Source organism: Phytophthora sojae (genome assembly GCF_000149755.1).
Source record: "Phytophthora sojae unplaced genomic scaffold PHYSOscaffold_1, whole genome shotgun sequence".
In the NCBI taxonomy this organism is placed as follows: Eukaryota; Oomycota; class Peronosporomycetes; order Peronosporales; family Peronosporaceae; genus Phytophthora; species Phytophthora sojae.
The window spans coordinates 6,122,027-6,142,181 of NW_009258115.1; the positions used below are offsets into that span (position 1 = coordinate 6,122,027).

The window sequence follows — 20,155 nt, forward strand, 5'->3', positions numbered from 1 at the left end:
TTTAGCGGCCTCAGTGCTTTCGTATGAAGGGCCTCCCGATTCGGAGCTTGCGCGACTGATTCGCGAGCGAAAATTGTTACTTGCTAGCGGAGCTTACGACGCACAGAGCAATTTGGTACGCGAGCTTGACCGACTGATCAAAGTCACCAAGGCGAATGCCGAGCACCAGCTTTCCATTGCGCAGAAGCCTTAGATCACCAGCTCAAACTCTTTGAAACATTTTATTTTTTGTAGTGTTCGCATTTTTCCACACAGCAAAACGAAGACGCCTAGTTCTTGAACTTTTCAAAGGCTTGGTTCAGCACAGTAAACAGCTCCTTCGCCTCCAGCTGCTCCGGAATCGTAGCGCCACGGAGTTTGTCGGGGTGAACGACTCGAATAATATTCCTGCAGCAACATCCAAAATATACAAGTTAGACACAGGTAGGTATCGGCACAACACAACAAAGGCTCTAGACCGCACCGGTAGGCCTTGCGCACTGTATCATCGTCCGGGGACTGAACGACCATCAGTTGACACTTCTTGAGCGCATCGTTGGAAGAAATCTGGTCCAAGGTCAGAATCATGTGCAGGAGTTCTTTGCCAAACGCCCACATCTCCACTCGCCGGTGTATATCTCCTCGGACTGCATCTGCTTCATCAGCCTCTAATTTCTTCTTCATCTCTAATTCGTGTCGCTCGCGCAAGCGCGCTTGTTGGCGGAGATACAGCTCCGTGTCAGCTACGGTAGGTTCAGGAGGCAATGGCAGCATCTCGGAATTGTCATCCTCTGCCTCACTTTCTGACGTTTTACTTTCACGCCGGGGATAACGAGATGGTGGACCATCAGCATCGATGTTGTCATCGCCATGGGGCCGTGGGGGATCAGTAGGATGAGCTGGTGGAGAAACCTGCGGCTCCTTCTGCTCCTTCTGCTGCTGTTTGCTGTTCATTTGCTGCCGCATCTGCGAAACACGGACAGTCTTCATGCTTGCCGGTCGTCTTCTTCCGTTGCGCCGCGCCTGCTGCTGCTTACGCTTGCGCTCACGCTCCTCCTGCGCCATCTTCTCCCACTCCTTCTCGTATTCCTCCTTCTTTTTCGTCTCTTCATGCTCCTTCTCCTGCTTTTGCTTCAATTTTTCGTTGCGCTTTCTTGCACGAGCCTCCATGTACTCGTTCATGCGACTTTTACTCGTACTGTGTAAATTGTCGCCTCCACTCATACTTCGCCGCTTTTCTCGGGTCTTGGACGATGTAGGAGAGCGTGACGAGCGCTTTACGTGATTATCCAAACTGGCCTTCCGAACTTTTTGGTGCACTTCCGTTTTGATTTTACCGACCACCGCGTTATCGTCTTCATCCGAGGAAGGCGAGTCGGACGACAGCGATGACACCGACGACGACTCCGATAGACGTTCCACCTTCTTGATATCCAGATTCGGTGCTTGGCTCTTTTCGACGTCAGGCTCGTCAGAATCATCCTCTGAAGACGAAGAAGACGATGATGACATACCACTGTGAGCTCCGATTGTATTCGATGCCTGCCCCCGCTTCTTCGACGGATCTGCAAATCGAGTTGGTAATTGTGTCGGTTTGTCCGATGCCTCATGCCACTCATGACTTTCATCGTCATCATCGTCTGATTCACTTAAGCTGCTCGAGTCCGCATCAGCACCTGCATCGGAATGAATCAGCTGCGAAGGAATATCCACGGGAACAGGAGGGACAGCTGCAAGTGGCACATGAACCTCGTGCACAGCAACTGGTGGAGGAGGCGGTGGCGGCGGCATCTCGTCGTCATCCGACGAGTCACTTGAAGATGACTCACTACCAAATATGCTATCACTGGACTCGTCTTCATGGTGAGATGGGGACTTGGCCACGTACATGCGAGGGCGTTCCTTCAACACCTTGCTGTGTGCAAATCCTTGGCGCGGAGGGAGTGGTGACGCGAATCCAGCTTCACCTGTCGCTGCGCCGTCCGTGCCATCGTCTTCAGACTTCGTAATGTTCAAACCGTTTCTTGGAGAAGACCCCCGCTTGAATCTTGACGAAAGCTTCTCGAAGAAAGTCACTGACGTACCAATAGCTTTACCGGTCCCCGCAGCAGTCTTGTCGTCTACCGGTTTTTCAGGGGGCTCTGGTGAGATCTTGATTGTCTGCGCTGATGCAGCACGGCGTTTGCCTTCTCTCATCGACGGCTTCGGGTTATCATCCGTGAAGCTCGACGCCGAAAAACCTCGCGAGCGGCCGCGGCTTCGACTTGGACTGGATGCTCCGCTCGTAGGGGACGTCGCTCCAGCAACGCTTGGCGCTGGTGCTGGTGCAGCTGCAGTTGGACTGGACGGAGATGAGCTTTTACCAGCTGTAAAATCAAAGCTTGCGAGCTCAGCGTCGGCAGTCACAGTCGCGATGCTATCCCTGGGGTAAGCAGCTTCGTCTTTCCCTTCCGATGCGTCGGGGAAAAACCCAACCGACGCCGCAGTAGCCGCCGCTGCAGTAGCGCCTATCGTTGCTTGAAGCGCGGTCAGCTGCTTGCGAAGATACTTTTTCTCCTGCTGTTCCTTCTCCAGCTGGAAATTAAGTCCGCGGCTGATGGCCTCTGCATCTTCGCACCGCTTCAGCAGAGTCTGATAATCATCGCTAGCGACCACTTGTACTGAAGTCGGCTTCTGGTGAGCCGTAGCTGTCAACTGCTGTTCCACTTCGCGCAACTTCTTCACCAGCGCTGCATTTTCAGCTTGCTTTTCCTGGATCTGCGCCTCCGCAGCCTGCAGCATTTTTTCGTGCCGCTTTTTCTGCGTCTCCATTTCACGTTGCAGCTCGTGCTCCTTCAGCTCCCGCTCTCGCCGTGCAAGTTCCTCCGACGTGGCAGCGTCCGCGCGTAGCTGTTCACATTGCGCCGTCAGCGCCACCAACTTCGTCTGCATCTCGGCCGACTGCAGCTCGAACTGCTCCGAGTGTCTCGCCATCTTCTCGCTGGCCTTCATCAGCTGCTTGTTGCGCTTCTCGATGATCCGCTGACACTCCTTCGTGCGGATCGCGTACTCCTCCTTCTCCTTGTTTGCCTCACTGAGCTTTGCCTCCAGCTCCTCGGCGCGCTTCTGGGCCGTCTCCAGCTGCGCTGTCAGCGCCTTCATCTCCGACTGCTTCTTGCTCTGGCGGAGCTTCACGCGCTCGTGGAACGTCTCGAGTGAGTCCCCAGCGTCGTCGTCGTTCTCGAACAGTCCCTTTCTCTCGCCTAAGTGTCCTCCATTGTCCCCGGCACCGACAGACGAGCTGAGCGACGTCGCGGACGTCGAGAACATTGTGCGGCGTCGGAGGTCTCCCATTGACTGCGCGTTGGACGAGCGGCTGCGGCTCGCAGCCCCCAGCATCGGCGGCATCGCGCCCACCCTCTGCCCACCGTCATTCTCGTTGTCGGACGCGTCCGAGTCGCCCGAGGAGGACGAGGAAGACGAGAAAAGGCCGCCGTTGCGGCCGCGACTGCTGCTCCCCGCCGCGGCGCGAGCGCTCGGGAACAGGGGGCCGTCTGGAGAGGATAAATACACAGGGGGGTAAGCAACACATAGGGGAGGCTGGCAAGAACCCTACACGTACGCACCTTTCGCCCCGGGACCCACCGTGGCGCGCCGCATGACGTCACACAAGAGCTCGATTGCGGCGGATTGCGGTCTGAGAACTGCGAGCTGTATATGGGACCAAAATATTTGGGTGTGCTTAAAATATAGTCCCAATTGTATCTTGGAGCAAGTCGCTTGACTTCACTAAGGCTCTACTCCATTGGCGCCGAAAAGTTGCAACCGTCGCAATGGTGGCGGCTTCGGCGAGCGGCAGCGACGTGGAGAAGCTCAAGAAGAAGCTGCGCAAGCGCGTGACCCAGGCTCTGGACGAGGTCTGCGGGGAATATGCGAGCGAGCAGCAGCAGCGCACGCCGCTGCAGCAGTCGGACGTGAGCATGGATCAGACCTACGGCAGCTGCAAGAAGCTGGTGGCCTACATCTCGGACAACATGGCCACGTCGCCGGGCTTCGTGGAGCAGATGGACCGCATCATCCTTGCTTGCTTCAGCGGCGCCTCCAAGCGCGTGCTGAGCACAGTCGCGACCGAGGAAGTCTGGTTCCGAGCTGATGCGGAGGTGCAGCAGCAGCAGCAGCAGCAGGAGGCTCTGCCAAGAGCCCGCAGTCACGATGGACCTCGCGGCCACAAGAAATTCACGGGGAAAGCAGCAACTAGTTCTACGCCTGCTGTTGACGAGCCTGTTATCAAGGTGGAGAGAGTTGAAGTGAGTGCTATTGGTGGTGGTACTCCTGCAGACGGTGCGGGGCTAAAGAGTCGCGAGGTGGCGGGCTCCGTGCTGGCGAAGCGACCTAGGAGCAGAACCAGCAAGAAGAAGCTGTCGACCAAGAAATCGCTGCAGGCGCTGGTGGTGACGGAACCGAAGACGACTAAGCGACGCGCGGACACTGCGAGCTCTGCAGAGGAGAGTGTTGAAGCGGGAGCTGAAACGGAGACGGACGTGGAGAAGGAGGAACGAAAGAGACCCAAGAAGAAACCGACGACTCAGAAGAAAGCGGCAGTGCCGGTGGAGGATGAACAGGGGTTGCTGACGTTCAAGGAGGCTATCGGCGAGCTTTGCTACCAAGAAAATCGCACGCCCGAGCAGACCGAATTTTTCAAGGAGCGTCTACGCAAGTCGATCCAGTTCGTAGACGCTTTGCTTTGCCGGTCGCCTCCGGGTAAAGTGTGCACGCGCACTTGCAACAAAATCCGGGGATCGATGTGCAACAGCACCGTGCCGTGTGAGGACAAAATGTGCCGGATCTGGCACGACGTCGAGGCGCACACAGATCGCTGCAAGAACACGAAGTGCGAGTTCAAACTCCGAATCTTAGTGCGAGAAACGATGCACAAACTCCACAGTAAGCAGTTGGAGATTAAGAATGCCAGCCAGAAACTGCGCAAGAAGAACGCAGCTCTGGACGACTTGAATGCCACCGAGCTGAGCGAGCCGGGGACGTTTGCAGACACGATCTCAACGCTCGAAAGCGAGATTGGGAAACTGGAACAAGGGCTTGTTGACGAGGAAGCCGAAATGGCCGAAATCAACGCTACTCTTGAGAGGTACTGGACGACCTTGAACGAGATCGGGATTGAGTCGAGACACGACGAGATCGACAAATTCCCAGAGTTCGTGACGCACTATGTGATCAAGAAGAAGCGGCGATAAATGGCGGGATCATCCGAGCCAAGCCATTCTGCAGGTAAGCTTGCATGTGTTTATCACCGTCCACACTTGCTGCTATTGCTGATCTGCAGAAGAATAGTGTTTGGCTATTTATTTTGTTGCCGCAATAAAAAAAAATCCTTAACGGTATACTTCCTACTATTTTCTTACTGTAATACGTATTAATAAACGAAAGAAAGAGCTTTTGGAATGAATGAACGTTCAAGCGAATCCGACCCTGGCGCTCGAGGCACGAACCCCGCGAAGACTTTAGCCCCAGGGCCTTGCATGATCCTATCTTCCCCCTCAGCCCATAAACCACAGCAAAATAAATACATCTGAGAGCAAGCGAAGTTTGGCGCATCAACACTAATGTTGACGGGGCATCTGGTTCTGTGAAACCCTAGCGATTGAACTCTACTCGTCCTGTGGTTTACACTTTGCATTTTGCGTTCAAGCCCACAGACACGCCAAGCCCAACCAAGCCCTTCACCGCTCTAAATGGCGTTTCCGAAGACCTACCGAGCGAGAACTACGGCTCGCTCGAGAAGGAGCTCAAGATTCACGACACCATTCCTCAGAAACCTCTCGGCCCCCGACAAGTGCGCATCAAGGTGCGCAGCGCCGCGGTGAATCCCATCGACTACATGCTGCTGGAGTCTGAGGGCCAGGCGTTCACGGGCAAGACGCCGTCTGCCAAGCAGCCCTTTGGCATTGGCTTCGATGTCGCCGGTGAGATCGTCGAGGTCGGTGCCAACGTCAAGCGACTGAAGCTGGGAGATGCGGTGTACGCCATGACACCCTTCAGTGCCTTCGGGACCCTGGGCGAGTACGCCGTGGTGGACGAAGAGTACGTCGCAATCAAGCCCAGTAACCTGAACTTAATGAGGCAGCTTCGGCCCCACTTGTGGTCTTGACAGCATATCAAGGAATGTTCACGCATGCCAAGCTGCAGAAGGGTGAGACCGTACTCATCCTCGGTGGCAGCAGCGCTGTCGGCATGTACGCGGTGCAATTTGCGCACGCGATTGGCGCGTACGTGATCACTACCGCCAGCGCGGAGAAGGCCGAGTTCGTCAAGTCTCTGGGTGCTGACCAGGTCATCGACTATCGCACCGAGAAGTGGCTGGATGTGGTGAAGCCGCACTCGGTGGATGCCTTCTACAACTGCGGCATGGAGAACGCGGCTTGGAACGAAGGTGCTCAGGTGGTGCTCAAGAAGAACACGGGCGCTTCGTCACGATCCTCCATCCCGTCAAGGAGGCAGAGTTCGGTGCCAAATTGGTCGGCCACGTCCATGTGGTTCCGTCAGCCAAGACCCTGCACGAGGTTACGAAATACATCGAGAGTGGCGATGTCAAGCCCGTGATCGACACGGTCTATCCGTTTGAGAAGGCTGTCGATGCGTACGCGAAGCTCAAATCTCGCCACGTACTAGGCAAGCTCGTTGTGGAGGTGCAGCAGTAAGAATTCGACCGGGCTTCATTGCCTTGGGAAAAGTGAGCATACAGGCGTAACTTACCACCAAAGACGACAAAGTGCTATGCATCCACAGCCGATTGAACATAACACTGTTTGAAAGGAATTTTCGTTTTAAAAACGTTTTCATAAGAAGAAATGCTCCGCTTCAACAAAGGGTACAGACCGAGTCTATCAAGGAGGCAGACTGCGGCAAAAAATTGGTCGGCCACGCCCACGAGGTCTCGTCAGCCAAGATGCTGCGTGAAGGTACGAAGTACATCGAGAGTGACGAGGTGAAGCCTGTGGCATTCGTTCGAAAAGGCTTCGACGCCTACGAATAGCTCAAAAAGCAGCATGCACTGAGCAGACGAGCAGTGTAGATTCTTGGACGCTATAGCGAGGCAACTCACGCGTTGGATATACAGGTAACTCTTCAATACCCACGTGCACACACAGTTTGCGAACTTCGCCTAATTTTCAGCGTGGATTTGGAGCTCTTTGACGTCTTTTTTGTATCGCGTTGTGCAATAAAACCAGAAACCCACAGAAGAAACAAGGTGCAGCTGAGCTCGGATGCGTGCGGGCGGAGACGACGGAGGCCCCTGCGGCACCAACAGAGCAGAGGTGGCGACGTCATCGGCGTCTTCTGTGACCGATCGGCTACGCGAAAGTTTAACGGAGACCGCGCGGTTGCTCGAGGACTTTGAGCGGGAGCAGCAGCAGGCAACGCGGCAATCGGCGGCCACCCCCGACTTGGAGACGTACACACACTGCTGCCACCAACTGGTCGCTTATATGGTGACGCACATGCAAACGTCTCCGGGCTTTGTGACCCAAATGGAGCAGGTTATTCGTGCAAGCTTCGACCACTCGGCTTTAAACACGGCGGTGACAGAATCTCTCTGGGTCCGCTACAATAGCAGCTCACAACGCGCAGATTCCGGCACTCAAAGTCCTAATGTCCCGCAGACTCCTGCTCGTCAAGGGCATATTATCAAGACAGACACGGCTGTAGACAACGCAGTCACCGTGACCCCACTTGCTGTCGCCAATGCAAGCGTGACTGGGTTGAGACCGACGTGCTCCCCACACGTGGACTTGACGTCTACTCCCCCTACAGTGGGAAGAGGGGGAAAGCGTCAATCGAGGATGCAGGAGGGTCAGGAATCCAAGCGCCCGCGACACATTGTGGCTCGGAACCTATATGGCGCAGGAAGACTTGATTGCGAAGAGAAAGACGACGAGAGCGGACTAGAAAGCAAGAAGGAGTCTGAGACCGAAACGGAGACGGAGACAGACGAACAAGGGTCGAGTCAACCCGCCCAGACAAGTGAGGGCTCTGTTGCAGGGCTTGTTTGGCCGTGCGCTGGTGGCGATCCAATGAATCGAACTCTGGCTTACAAGCAGCGTCTGAAGACGGCTATAAAGCTGGTGGATGCAGAAAATTGTAGCCCGCCACCGGGAATGGTGTGCACGCAAGGATGCGAGCGCATTCGCTCTCGAATGTGCGAGAACCATCGTACACAGGGAGGGAACGCAATGCCGTGCCACAACGGAATGTGCTGTATTTGGCGAGATATCGACACACACACGGTGCGCTGCCAAAACTCTCAATGCGAGTTCAAGAACAGTGTGGGCTTGCGTCAAACAATGCACGACATCCAACAGAATGAACTGAAGCTTGAGGCGACAAACCATAAACTACAAGCGACTCGGGTGATGCTTCGTGGTGTGGGTGCTGGCTGTGACGGTGATTCTGGAAACTCAGCTTCTCAGCTTGAGAGTAAGATGAAGAAATTGGAGGAGAAATGCGCCAGGCTGGAGGATGCTGTTGTTTTTCACAAGGAAAGAGAGCGGGCGTTCAGAGATGACCTTCGTGCCATTGGAGGAAACGAGGAACTCCAAACCTTCAGGAGCCATTACGCGAAAAAGAGATCGAGGGACTGAGGAATGGCGGTCGACATTTCAACGAAGAGAAACGTACTGCTCAACATCAAAGGAGGCTATTGTTTGGTATTGAAATAAAAATGAAGTATTATGTGTGCAGTTCACGGCTTCTTACGCTGGTGGCTTCTGGTAGTGTAGTGTGAAGCGAAGTCCGGAACTCCATCAAGTTTGTCCGACTGGGTATCGATGCCAATGCTACTTAAAGTGGCCCATTGCTGTAGCTTCGTATCGAGCAGAATGAGCAGCTCGCCGTTCAAGTTCTCCAAGTCATGCTCCAAAGTCTCGATCCGTTTGAAGGTTTCGGCATTGCCGACACTGACCCTCTCCTGGTTACTACGTCTCGTCGGGGACAGAAGATCTGCTTTCGCGCGCCTCAAGGCGTCAGCGGCGCTAGTGATCTCTTGTTGCTTCTGGTCGATGAGATGCACCGTCTCGCGTAGCGTGACCCGGGTTTTGAACTCACACTTCTCATTCGGACAACTCTCAGAGTGAGTTTCTGCGTCGTGCCAAGCGTGACAAACCGGATTAATGCACGGCGTAAACTCGTCGCACATTTGCGCCCTGATTGACTTGCAGTCTCGAGCACAGGAGTAGCCCGGCGGAGGCTTGCACAACAATGCATCCACGATCTCGATAGTGTCACGAAGGCGTGTTTTGAACGCTTTGTTTTGCTCAGACGACCGTGCCTTGAGAGTACAAAGCGTAGCAATTGGATCTACCGCAGCGAGAGCATTGGACTCGTCGGTATTGGACTTCATTAAGCTATCCAACATGGACTGAAATCTCACTTTTGCCACTTGCAGTCCATACACTTCGTCCCCGGCTTCCAAATCTTTCGCCACTTTACACAGCTCCGCTTCAATAGAAGCACTCTTTTTCTCCACAGCTTGTGTCGCATCGTGCTTTTCTTCCCCAGCACTCCTGCTATTTACCCCGCCGGCACTTCCACGCCTCGCTTTTGCTGACACTGGTGTGTTTACTGTCTTGACGACCGCCTTCCGAGCAGGCCTCCCCATATACTTCACGAGACCCTTCTTACCGTCCACTTGCTGGTTTGGGTTGGTGCTTGCCTCGTTGGTTGTATCCTGAGAAATCGTAGATGCAGCTCCGACTGCTAAACTCTGATTCTTCACCGCGAATGGGGTTTCTTGCGTTGCAGGAGGATACGCATTTGGCTCCGCTTTCGTCTTATTGTGCTCCCTAGCAACCGATGCGGCTGGTTGATTGTTAGGTCTCTCATCTTGCGAGGTGTCCGATTCCGTTGAACTTTGGCCGAGAGGTGGGCGCTCCCGTCGGGCTCGTTTCGAGGGCGCCACTGCGGCTTTTGGTCGCCTTCTAGTCACCAAACGTTTCCTCTTTCCCCACTCTCGAGGTAGCGACACTGCCCCTCCATCCGAGCTCTCCACGGTGCTCTTCGAATCCGTTCTCTCATTAGCCCTGGACGTGTCCACTCGTGGCGGCGTAGTCTTTTCATGCGTTGGCTGAGAAGCCCTTTGGCAGTTTTTAGGCGCCTCAACACCATCCACATTCGAGACGTTTACTTCAGTGAGATTGTTCTTCGATCTCAAGGCGACGCTGCTACCGCCACTTGCTTCATCTGCTATATCAGACTCAACCCGTACACTTGGGCTGAGTGCCCTTGGGGTCTCCTGCTTTTCCTTTGGAACTTCCGACACCACCTTCCCACCTTTAGAGTCCACTTCACCCACACTCTTCTCCTCATCATGACTTGTAGCAGATTGGTTGCCACCGTTCAAATGCACATCCGCAGTCTTCTTCGACGCACCCTGCTCAGCTGCACCCTTGTCTCCCACGCATTTCCGACGGAACCACAGATTCTGCTTCACCACTGAGTTGAGCACTTTCACTGGCGCGTTGCTCTGGCAAGCCAGGATGATGCACTCCATCTGCTGCGTGAAGCCCGGGGACGTGTCCATATTGCGCTCAATGTACTCCACCAACCGTCGGCAGCAATCGTAGTCCGTTTCGAACGCCGACGCGCCGACCTGCGGCCGGATCTCGGACAGAGCAGGCTCCTGCGGCTTCAGCTCCTCCGTGAAGGACTCGCACACGTCGTTCACCGCCTGCGCCACATGGCTGCGCAGCGAGCGCTTGAGCTCCGCCTTCAGACGACTCACCACCGTCTCGGCCATCTCGCGGATACTTTTTGCTTTTTTTGGATACTATTTTAGGATAATTGCGATTTGGTAAGGCGTTTGCCATCAGGGCCGTATAAATTTTGTTTGCTAAATCAAATCAGGACTCTGAAAGTTAGAATTAGCACGCCAGATTTGGGCACAACAGCCCTCCTCGATCTACACTCCTGGCCAAATTAATCCGGCCACCCACACTTTTGGCCGTAGCTCCGTCAATTTTTAAGTACTCGCACTGCGCTTTTGATATGTCCTTTGTACTGTACTTAAGTATAGAGTAGTAGGGTGTTTGTGTTAACATCCTGGGTTTTGCGGTTTGTACTGTAGCTCCCATACAATAAATCACTTTGACCATAAAACAGGGCGACCTTTTATCTGCAAAGCACTATACCATTGTGCGACACTCCACAACCGCCTACGTAGGTGGATAATCGATACTCTGTATGAAGTTATCATTTGCTCAAGAAATATAGACTCGATGCTCTCGTTGGTCATCATTTTGTCTCTGGAATAGTCAACCGACCCAAATAAAATACCTTTTCGTATTTGAGGCTTAGGCGCCATTTGGAGTTATCGAGATAATCGCGTTTAAATTTGACCAATCAATTTTCGGAAATAACCGGACATCAAAATTTTGAAAGTGAAAAGCACACGTAAAAAGCGTAAAAACACTCTGATTCGCTTACTTTTAACGCGAGATTTCCGATAATATACAATTCGTTAAAATTGGAAAAATATTGAGGTCACACGCCCCAAATAAAATCGTGAATTTAGGGGGTCAGAAAATGGAGATAATTTTTCTAGACCGATGTCACTCCGCGAGTTCCTAACATTTCAAAGCATTCGATAGCTTAAACGAAGCACAAGAGAGGATGTTAGCAAATTGGTATTTTACGAGTTGGGGACAAAGACACTTGACCACCGCTGTCTATGTTCCCGAACTCGTAAGAGGGTAGTTGTGTTAGTACGGAATCTCCCGAGAAACTCGTAAGGCTTTTTCACGAGACTACAAGCCTTCTGATTGGCTCGTTACTCTCATCCTGCATTTCCCCCTCGAGCACCATCGCCGCCATGGCGCTTACAGGTACATGTAGCACCGCGACTCGATTCGAGTCGCGGTGGTTCGAGTCACTCGAACCACCAGTGCCCCCGCTAATCCGTGTGACGTCCTTGCCTCTCCCAGCGAGGCACACGAGGATGACGACGATTCCGCTGCACGTCTTAAGTCATAACGGCGCGTCGAAGTAGAGTAGGCAGCCATTGACCACAAAGAGCAGCATAAAGTAGAATATGTTGCTTAGAGTAGTGATGTCCGAGTGTAATGGGCCTACTTTGGCTCACTACTACGGCTTACACGTATGCGCACGTGTATGAGGAAGCGTAGGTTTCTTTTACTTGAGTTAAGTATACTCGAGATCCACGAGTATACTTTAAACAAGATAAAGACTCCAAGTAGCGGGTTTTGGTAAAAGATGAGAACTGCTATTTTTGTTTTATGTTTCTGACTTCCTCTAAATGTATTATTCTAAGATAGGAATCTGCCAACGGCTGGTTGGCAGAATTCCAATGCTATGCATGTCGCTCATTGGCTAAGAGATGCTGCTCTCAGCCAATAGGAACCCTAAGTCTCTATGGACCACCCGTCGTGGTGGTCGTAAATGTATGTAGCCTTTGGTGTGTCTACACCAAGGTCGAGAAAGTCTTTCGAACCTCTAACAGACGTCGTATCTGTTAGAGTTACAAGTGGCTGTAGCCACTTGTGCGTGTAACCCTGTTACACCATCCCCCCCCTCAAGGTTAGACGCGCCGAGTCACGGCACGTCAATCAGGAAATTGACCAATCGTCAATTCTTCACGTTGGGAGAAAGAAAACTCGAGCTCATTCCGCACTGAGCTCGCCGCAGAAGAAGACCGCCGCCGCAACAGAGGGTGACCTCTCTGTTGCTCAGTACCATGAGCGCCAGCAGGCAAAGCGCGATGCGCTCGCTGCAAAGGCCGCGTCGGGGACAACCCAGTCGGAGATTGTCCTCGAAGGTTCCTCTGTAGTCAACGACGCCGTTGACTACGAAGACGACGACGTGGAGATGGAAGAGGGCGAGGCCTCTTCCAACAAGCGCAAGGAGTCTATCGACGGCGATAGTCTCGACCCGCATGCCGGGTCGAGACGCCCTCGTGAAGGAGACGATTCGGACGCTTCAAGCTCGAAGCGTTCGCGCGGCGAGAGCGACACTCCGCTCTCCGCTGCTGGGGCTTTAAGCTCCCCGCGTGAGGTGGCGCCTTCAAGCTCTCCGCGCGCTGCTCAGGCAGCGCGCGATCCGTGGATGCCGTCTGCGTCAGAGATCGCAGACCGTGCGGGCAACACCGTGCCTCCAAATGAAATTCCGCTGTACGTATGCAGCGGGGTACACGATGATGCTGTGGCGGAGGAGCAGCACTTTGATCCGTTAACGAATCAAAGGCGCGATTACTATATCGGACTCTTTCACGAGCTCCGATACTTCTCCAGCAAGAAGACTTCTTCTCGCAGTAAAGTGCCTGAGTGGCAGGCACTTTGTCAAAGTTGAAATGCTTTTGTTGAGAACTTCAACAAGACGCCGGCTGCCTACCGTGAGCGGGTTAAGCATGCCCGTGAGCGCTTCGAGACATTCTCGACGCGCGGGAGGCTGGAGCAGCTCCACAGATCCTCTGTGGACGCTGGTGTTCCATGCGCTGTGCCCGAAGGCCAACAGTGCACGTTGTGTCTTCCGGGTGCGGCGCGCTTGAGCGACCGCGACCTAAACGGGTACACGACGATTCGTGTACCTGCGAGTCTCAAGGATCTCCGTACCAAGTTCTTGGCACGTGAGGAACGCGACGATCGTGGGGCCTCGGGCGCTGTAGGTGACCACAGCGCTCGCACTACCTTCGCGTCGGCAGTGCGTGGTGAGCTTCGTACGCCCTCACCATTTCCGGAACGTCCTGCAGCAGGACGTCCCGTGGCTCCCATGTATCTTGGTGGGGCGGAAACCCTCTCCAACGAATACGATAACGAACCGGCTGCCGGTTCGTTTTCTGGAAATTATGGTTCACAATACGCTCAACAATCCAGCGTGTTGAGCCGCGGGCGTCGCGGATCGGAGGCGGCGGTGGTGGGAACACGCCCCGGGTATGGTCAACCTGGGGTTGACCTTGGCCCGACGCTCGAGGAGCGGGTCGCTGCTGTGGAACAGCATCAGAGCCGGGAGTTCGCCGCGCTGAAGCAGGAGGTGGCGATCCTGAGGGCTCAAGTCGCTCAGGCCTCGCAGACCGCGTCGGACATGTCTGTCGACGTGGGAGGTCGCGTCGCACGCTTGGCCCAGCGCGTTCACGCGCTGGAGCAGAGGTTCGCTCCCGCTGGGGCTTCCGCTTCGGGCCAGCCGAGCTAGGTGGCTCGTGCTGCCGGTATGGCTTCAGCCGCCCGACGTAAAAGGTCGGATGGAGGCGCATGCTAGATGGAATATCTAGCGTGTAGGCGTTGCCATGCCGTGCCAACACCGTGAACGGTCCGATGAAGCGCGGAGCGAGCTTGCTCGCCCCGAAGTCGGAAACTGCATGTTTAGGCAGGTTTTGAGTAGCTAACAAAACCAATGAACCCTTCTTGAATTCATTTGTGTTGCTCCTGCCAACGTTGTCTGCGTTCAGCTTCTGTCGATCAACAGAAGCTGCAATAATAGCGTCTTGGACAAACCGAATGACGGCTTGTCTGTGCTGCACGAAGTTGATTGCGTCCGAACTGAACTCGTTCAGCTCGTTCCAGCAGTAGGCCCGGCCTCTGCGTTCGTCTTCGCGAGTGCCTGTGTCCTGTATAGACCCGTTCTTCTTCTTGCTCTTGTCGGTGTCTGTGCCCTGCACAGACGCGTTCTTCGTGCGCTTGTCGGCGTCTATGCCCTGCACAGACGCGCGGTTCTTGGCTTTACTTCGTGTCGTTGCGGCTGCTGCGTTGCAGTCGTAGATCCTCCCCCACTTAAGGAAGGAGCCACCATCCCGAGTAGACTCGGGAGGCGTGGGTGCCTGATGGCATTCACGTAGAAGGGTGTATGCCCGGTCGAGGCATGCACCGAGTTATTGATGGCGAACTCCGCCATCGGCAGGCACTCGCTCCAGTGTTGGAGCGAGTGAGCGTAGCTCTTAAGCACGTCTACGAGCACGCGGTTCACGCGCTCGGTCTGCCCGTCCGTCTGCGGATGGTCCGCAGTCGACATCGAAAGTTGACTCCCAAGAAGTGTAAACACTTCTAGCCAAAGGTGCGCAGTGAAGCGCGGGTCTCGATCCGACACAATGTCGATCGGCATGCCATGGTGTTTAAACACCATGTCGACGAACAGACGTGCAGTCTGCTTCGCAGTCACTTCAGCGGGTACTGCAGCAAGATGTACCATCTTGCTGAAGCGGTCAACAAAGACCACAATGCCCGTGTTCCCCTGGCTGTCCGGGGGAAGACCGAACACGAAGTCCAAAGACATGGACTGCCAACACTCCGACGGAGTCAGCAGTGACTGCAAGGGAGCCTGCGCGAAAGGCGCAGGCTTCACACGTTGACAAACCTCGCAAGCACGGACGTACTTGCGCACCCATTTATACTGGTTGGCCCAGTAGAAGTCTCGCGTGAGAAGAAGGTATGTCTTCTCACGGCCCGGATGTCCCGCAGTCGGTGCATCGTGATACTCATACATGATCCTGAGTCGCAGGTCATGGTCATTGGGCACGACAACGCGGTCCGCGTTGTCGTCGACTGCACTGTAGAGTAATAACCCATCGTGCACGCGATAACGGTGTGCACGAGCACGAAGATGCTTCGGCAGCTTCTGACGAGCTTTGTCAGAAGGCGCTGAGCCATAGGCCAGCAAGAGCTTCGCGTCCGCGTCGTGTGCGCACGCGGCCTTCACGTCGTCCAACAGTGACGACGTTGGGGTGCTCGATCGCATGGCGTCAATGGCATTGACGTCGGCTTCAGTCGTGGCGTGGTCAGGTCGACGCGAGAGCGCGTCGGCCACCACATTGAGTCTTCCGGGTTTGTACTCAACCCGGAAGTTATACTCTGCGAAGAACGAGAGCCATCTCGCCATCCGTTGCGAGATGTGCGGCGACTTCACAGCCGTCCGCAGCGACGCGTGGTCTGTATAGACCACGAACGGTTTGCTTCCGAGTAGATACACTCGGAACTTCGCAAGTGCGTACTTCATGGCAAGGAGCTCCTTGTCATGAACCGGGTAGTTGCGCTCAGCTGGCTTCAGCTGACGCGATTGGTAGTAGACGACACGGTCACGGCCCTCGTGATCGTCCTGCATCAACGCACATCCGATTGCGAAGTCGGATGCGTCGCACACAACGTGGAACGGGCGATCTTGGTGGGCCACCGCAAAGATCGGTGCTTCCGTCAAGCTCGCCCCGAAGATGCACTTCTTCAGGTTCGCATAGAGCTTGTGCTTGCGCATGAGCGCAAGCAGCTTCCGGAGATGCACCTTGTGCATCTCAACATCGCTCATCCCGTCCGCAGCCCGGCTGTGGACGAACATATCGTCGAAGTAGCTCGGTGCGAAGTCGCGCACCGAGCGCAACAAGTGCGTCACACACCTGTTGAAGGTCGCAGGGGCGTTCTTCAGACCCTGCGGTATCCCTAGCCACTCCCAGAGCATGCCGCTCGGCGTGCTCACAGCCGTGAGAGGGATATCGCTCTCACACATGAGGATCTGATAGAACCCATCGCGCAGGTCAAGAGCACTGTAGATAGTGCTCCTGGCCATCGAATCGATGATAACATCTTTTCGCGGTATCGGTGTCTGCGCCGGTATCGTCGCATCGTTCAGCTTGTTGTACGCATGAACGATGCGCCAGCCGCCCTGTGGCTTCTTGACACAGAACGTCGGAGCACTGTGCGGGGATTTCGATTCCTGCACTTGTCCAGCTTTGCGACGACTCTCAAAGAAGTCGTCGATCGGTTTGACCTGCTCTCGCGGCAGTGGCCACTGCCGCGTGACACAGTACTTCGTGCCCGGCACGAGATCAATCTCGTGCTGGATGCCCTTGTCCTGCGGAAGTTCCGCAGGGATCTCTTCCGGAAGTACGTCCGCTTACTCCCGTAAGATCTCGTAGTAGGGACTCGTTTTCAACGAGTTCCAGCTCTGCTCCTCAAAGCGCTCCTTCTTAGTCTTCGCACTGAGAGTGTCTTCACTCTCAGTGGTGGTCTCCATGAAGAACTGCCTCAGTTCTTCATTCTCGCTCTTCGTTCTCTCGGCGTCCGAGAGAATGCATATTTGCTCGATGCGTCCATCGTGCAAGTCACGCGCGAAGCGCTTCCAGCTCATGACTGGAAGCGAAGTCAACTCCGACGCTTGCGTCGGAGGGTTAGCGAGAGTCATCTCCCTGTACCGGAACCCGGCACAGGTACGCGTCAAGACGTTCAACGTCTCGACGTCCGGCTTCTCAGCCTTCGTCTGCCCGACAGACATTCCTTGTAGCGTCTCGGCCCCAGGCCGAGACTTGCGCAGCGATCTTCGCATGCGCCGTCTTCTTGTTTTGCGGAGCCCGGCTCCGCTTGGATCTTGACCTCGTCCAGGCCCAGCCGTGGACGGGTGTTCTTCTTCAGTACTTCCGGCGGGTTTATCCCGTGGGCGAGCGACTTCAAGCCCGGCTTGGTCGCCCGGCGCTTCGTCGTGCAGCCCGGCTGCACGACAGCATGCACGTTTTTCCGGTGCGGGACGTTTGCAACCGTCCGCACCGCTTGCAGCGTCGGCTCCCGGAGCCGACACGCCATCTTCACCTCGACGCCTGTTATTGACGGAGACCCCCATTACGTAGGGTGCGTCGGCTCCCCGAGCCGACGAATCAAATTCACCCAAGCCATCGACTCCCGGAGTCGACGGCGCCTCGTCACCTTGGCTCTTATTATTGGCCAGACCTGATCCAATCAGATTCGCGTCAGCCTCCACGGCTGAGGCGTGTGACTCGCCTGCGTCATCCGTGCCCCTTGAGGTCGGAGACTCTTCCTAATTCGCTGAAAAGCGGGTGTCGATCTCCGAGATCAACACATTTTCTCCTTTAGCCGTCGGCGGCGACGCCGACGCTTGCTGCTCTTGCGCGTGTGCTCGCGCGCGCCCAGGGCGCCCCGGGACAGCGGCATTAGGCGCTGCTTGAGTGGGGGGTCGCGCGCACCTGTCGGTGCGTGCGTAGCGGCAACAGGGCCATCGCTCACTGTTCCGCTGTCGCGACCGAAGCGCACTCTCGTGCGCTTCTCCCAATCGATGACCGGATCATGCCGTGCAAGCCACGGCATGCCCAATACAATGTCAAACTTATCGTCCAGATCCAGGACGATAAAGGTCTCGACAAACTCTTGATCTTTATACGTGAAGCGCACGCGTATCATGCGCTTCTCGGTCTTCACGACGGCACCCGTTGCCAGTCGTACTTCCAACATACTTCGAGGTATCTTTAAATCCTCGAAGTCAAGCCTTGATAGAGTTCGCAGTCGAACAAAGTTCTTCGACGCGCCAGAATCTACCAAAGCACGGAGAGAGCCGCTTGCTCTCATCGAGTTCACGTTCAGGATGACAAGGTCAGGCTTGTCATCTTGGTTCTTGCAGTGAGAATGAACTTCGATGGGGGCTGCCGTCCTCAGTGTCGCATGTCCGAGTTGGACACGCGTGACTGCTTCACCAGTAGGGCGCCCCGCGCCTACTGGCGTCCAGCGTTTTTTGTTTGGTTGCGACGGTGCCCGGCACCGCCGCGATAGCCACCCTGCTGGTGCACGGGGGCCGTGCACTCCCGAGCAAAGTGACCGATTCTACCGCATCGGTAGCATCGCACATTGTTTCTTTGCGACTGCTGGGGTCCAGCAGTTGCAGCGCTCGAGAGGTCCATGGGTTCTGGGCCTCCCGTCCTCACTATCGGGCGAGGCTGTGGCTCGGCGCATATGCATGCAGCTTAGCCTGCCGCAGGCTAAACTCCTCCTGCATTGCAAGAGTGATTGTAGCTTCGAGAGTACTCGGGTACTCACGGAATAAATAGGTCTTCACATGCCCATCTCTCAGTCCCTTCATGAACGTGACGACCTTGGTCGCCTCGTCGATCGGATTGGTCACGATGTTCGAGACCAAGTACCGTGCTCTCTGAGCGTAAGCATGGACATCATGCTTGCCCTGCTGCAGGTCGAGGAACTCCGCCCTCGACCGGAACTCATTTTGCGGGGGCTCAAACGCTTGTCTGAGCTCCTCCTTGAAACCCTCATACGTGCTGAAGCACGTAGGATCAAAGAGTACGCCCAACTTCTCGCTCGTCCGCCAAGACATGACATGGCGAACGCGACCTTCGACAACGGGTCGACGATGCGTCGAGCCGCAATGGCAGTGTCAAGTTCGACAAGCCAACGGAGGAGAGGCTCGCCCTCTCTTCCAACGTAATTGCTCACGCTGAGCTTCAGCGATTGCGCGCGCGGTGTCGTCGGGGACGACACCGTGGTAGACGAAGCAGCACCTCGCTGCTCCTTCATGATGAATCCCAGAGCAACACCGTGTTGCTCCGTCGGCGATAGTGTGCGCAGCATTGCAGCTACAGCCGCTTCTCCAATGACTGTTAACAGTCGTTGGAGTGCCTCCCACTCTGGATCCGACAGGTGGAGGCAGTCAGCGCGTGCAACATGTATTGCAGGCGAAGTGGAGCTTTCCATGGGCACCTCCGCGCTCATGAAAAGGTTCTCGGCTCCTCGTTCGTACAGCTCCGTACGAACGTTCAGGTAGTCGGTCGTTGGACGGACTACAAAGTGCTACCAGGTGTAGTGGGCCTACCTTGGTACGGCTTACACGTATGCGCACGTGTATGAGGAAGCGTAGGTTTCTTTTACTTGAGTTAAGTATACTCGAGATCCACGAGTATACTTTAAACAAGATAAAGACTCCAAGTAGCGGGTTTTGGGAAAAGATGAGAACTGCTATTTTTGTTTTATGTTTCTGACTTCCTCTAAATGTATTATTCTAAGATAGGAATCTACCAACGGCTGGTTGGCAGAATTCCAATGCTATGCATGTCGCTCATTGGCTAAGAGATGCTGCTCTCAGCCAATAGAAACCCTAAGTCTCTATGGACCACCCGTCGTGGTGGTCGTAAATGTATGTAGCCTTTGGTGTGTCTACACCAAGGTCGAGAAAGTCTTTTGAACATCTAACAGACGTCGTGTCTGTTAGAGTTACAAGTGACTGTAGCCACTTGTGCGTGTAACCCTGTTACAGAAACCGTCTCATTTGTACAAATTTGACCCGTTTCTAATAAATAGAATACCGGACAGAACTCGGGCATTTCGGCTGCGGTCCGTGTGGTTCTCAGATATTTATATGGAATTTCGACAACGCAGACACACCTGCCAAATCCAAACAA

General features: G+C 54.8%; 6 protein-coding genes across 6 annotated transcripts; 4 read left to right on the top strand and 2 right to left on the bottom strand.

The window, feature by feature from the left end:
* Positions 1–269: 269 nt before the first annotated feature.
* Positions 270–3,618, bottom strand: PHYSODRAFT_473361 (hypothetical protein; the record flags this gene model as incomplete). Its single annotated transcript, XM_009517328.1, has 5 exons — positions 270–387; positions 464–1,032; positions 1,055–1,056; positions 1,167–3,512; positions 3,585–3,618. The coding sequence occupies 5 exons, from the start codon at positions 3,616–3,618 to the stop codon at positions 270–272; spliced, it is 3,069 nt and encodes a 1,022-aa protein (XP_009515623.1).
* Positions 3,619–3,791: 173 nt separating this feature from the next.
* Positions 3,792–5,210, top strand: PHYSODRAFT_309240 (hypothetical protein; the record flags this gene model as incomplete). Its single annotated transcript, XM_009517329.1, has 1 exon — positions 3,792–5,210. One exon carries the CDS (start codon positions 3,792–3,794, stop codon positions 5,208–5,210), a length of 1,419 nt encoding a protein of 472 aa, XP_009515624.1.
* A 369-nt stretch (positions 5,211–5,579) lies between these two features.
* PHYSODRAFT_322019 (hypothetical protein) lies at positions 5,580–7,009 on the top strand (the record flags this gene model as incomplete). The annotated part of the gene is made up of 5 exons (XM_009517330.1): positions 5,580–5,597; positions 5,666–6,077; positions 6,128–6,475; positions 6,520–6,670; positions 6,844–7,009. 5 exons carry the CDS (start codon positions 5,580–5,582, stop codon positions 7,007–7,009), a joined length of 1,095 nt encoding a protein of 364 aa, XP_009515625.1.
* Positions 7,010–7,241: 232 nt separating this feature from the next.
* On the top strand, positions 7,242–8,615 carry PHYSODRAFT_322020 (hypothetical protein; the record flags this gene model as incomplete). Its single annotated transcript, XM_009517331.1, has 1 exon — positions 7,242–8,615. The coding sequence occupies one exon, from the start codon at positions 7,242–7,244 to the stop codon at positions 8,613–8,615; it is 1,374 nt and encodes a 457-aa protein (XP_009515626.1).
* A 41-nt stretch (positions 8,616–8,656) lies between these two features.
* On the bottom strand, positions 8,657–10,768 carry PHYSODRAFT_552077 (hypothetical protein; the record flags this gene model as incomplete). Its single annotated transcript, XM_009517332.1, has 3 exons — positions 8,657–9,377; positions 9,783–10,096; positions 10,295–10,768. 3 exons carry the CDS (start codon positions 10,766–10,768, stop codon positions 8,717–8,719), a joined length of 1,449 nt encoding a protein of 482 aa, XP_009515627.1. The 3' UTR covers positions 8,657–8,716.
* A 1,197-nt stretch (positions 10,769–11,965) lies between these two features.
* Positions 11,966–14,172, top strand: PHYSODRAFT_322022 (hypothetical protein; the record flags this gene model as incomplete). The annotated part of the gene is made up of 3 exons (XM_009517333.1): positions 11,966–12,012; positions 12,663–13,299; positions 13,348–14,172. The coding sequence occupies 3 exons, from the start codon at positions 11,966–11,968 to the stop codon at positions 14,170–14,172; spliced, it is 1,509 nt and encodes a 502-aa protein (XP_009515628.1).
* Between the last annotated feature and the right edge of the window lie 5,983 nt (positions 14,173–20,155).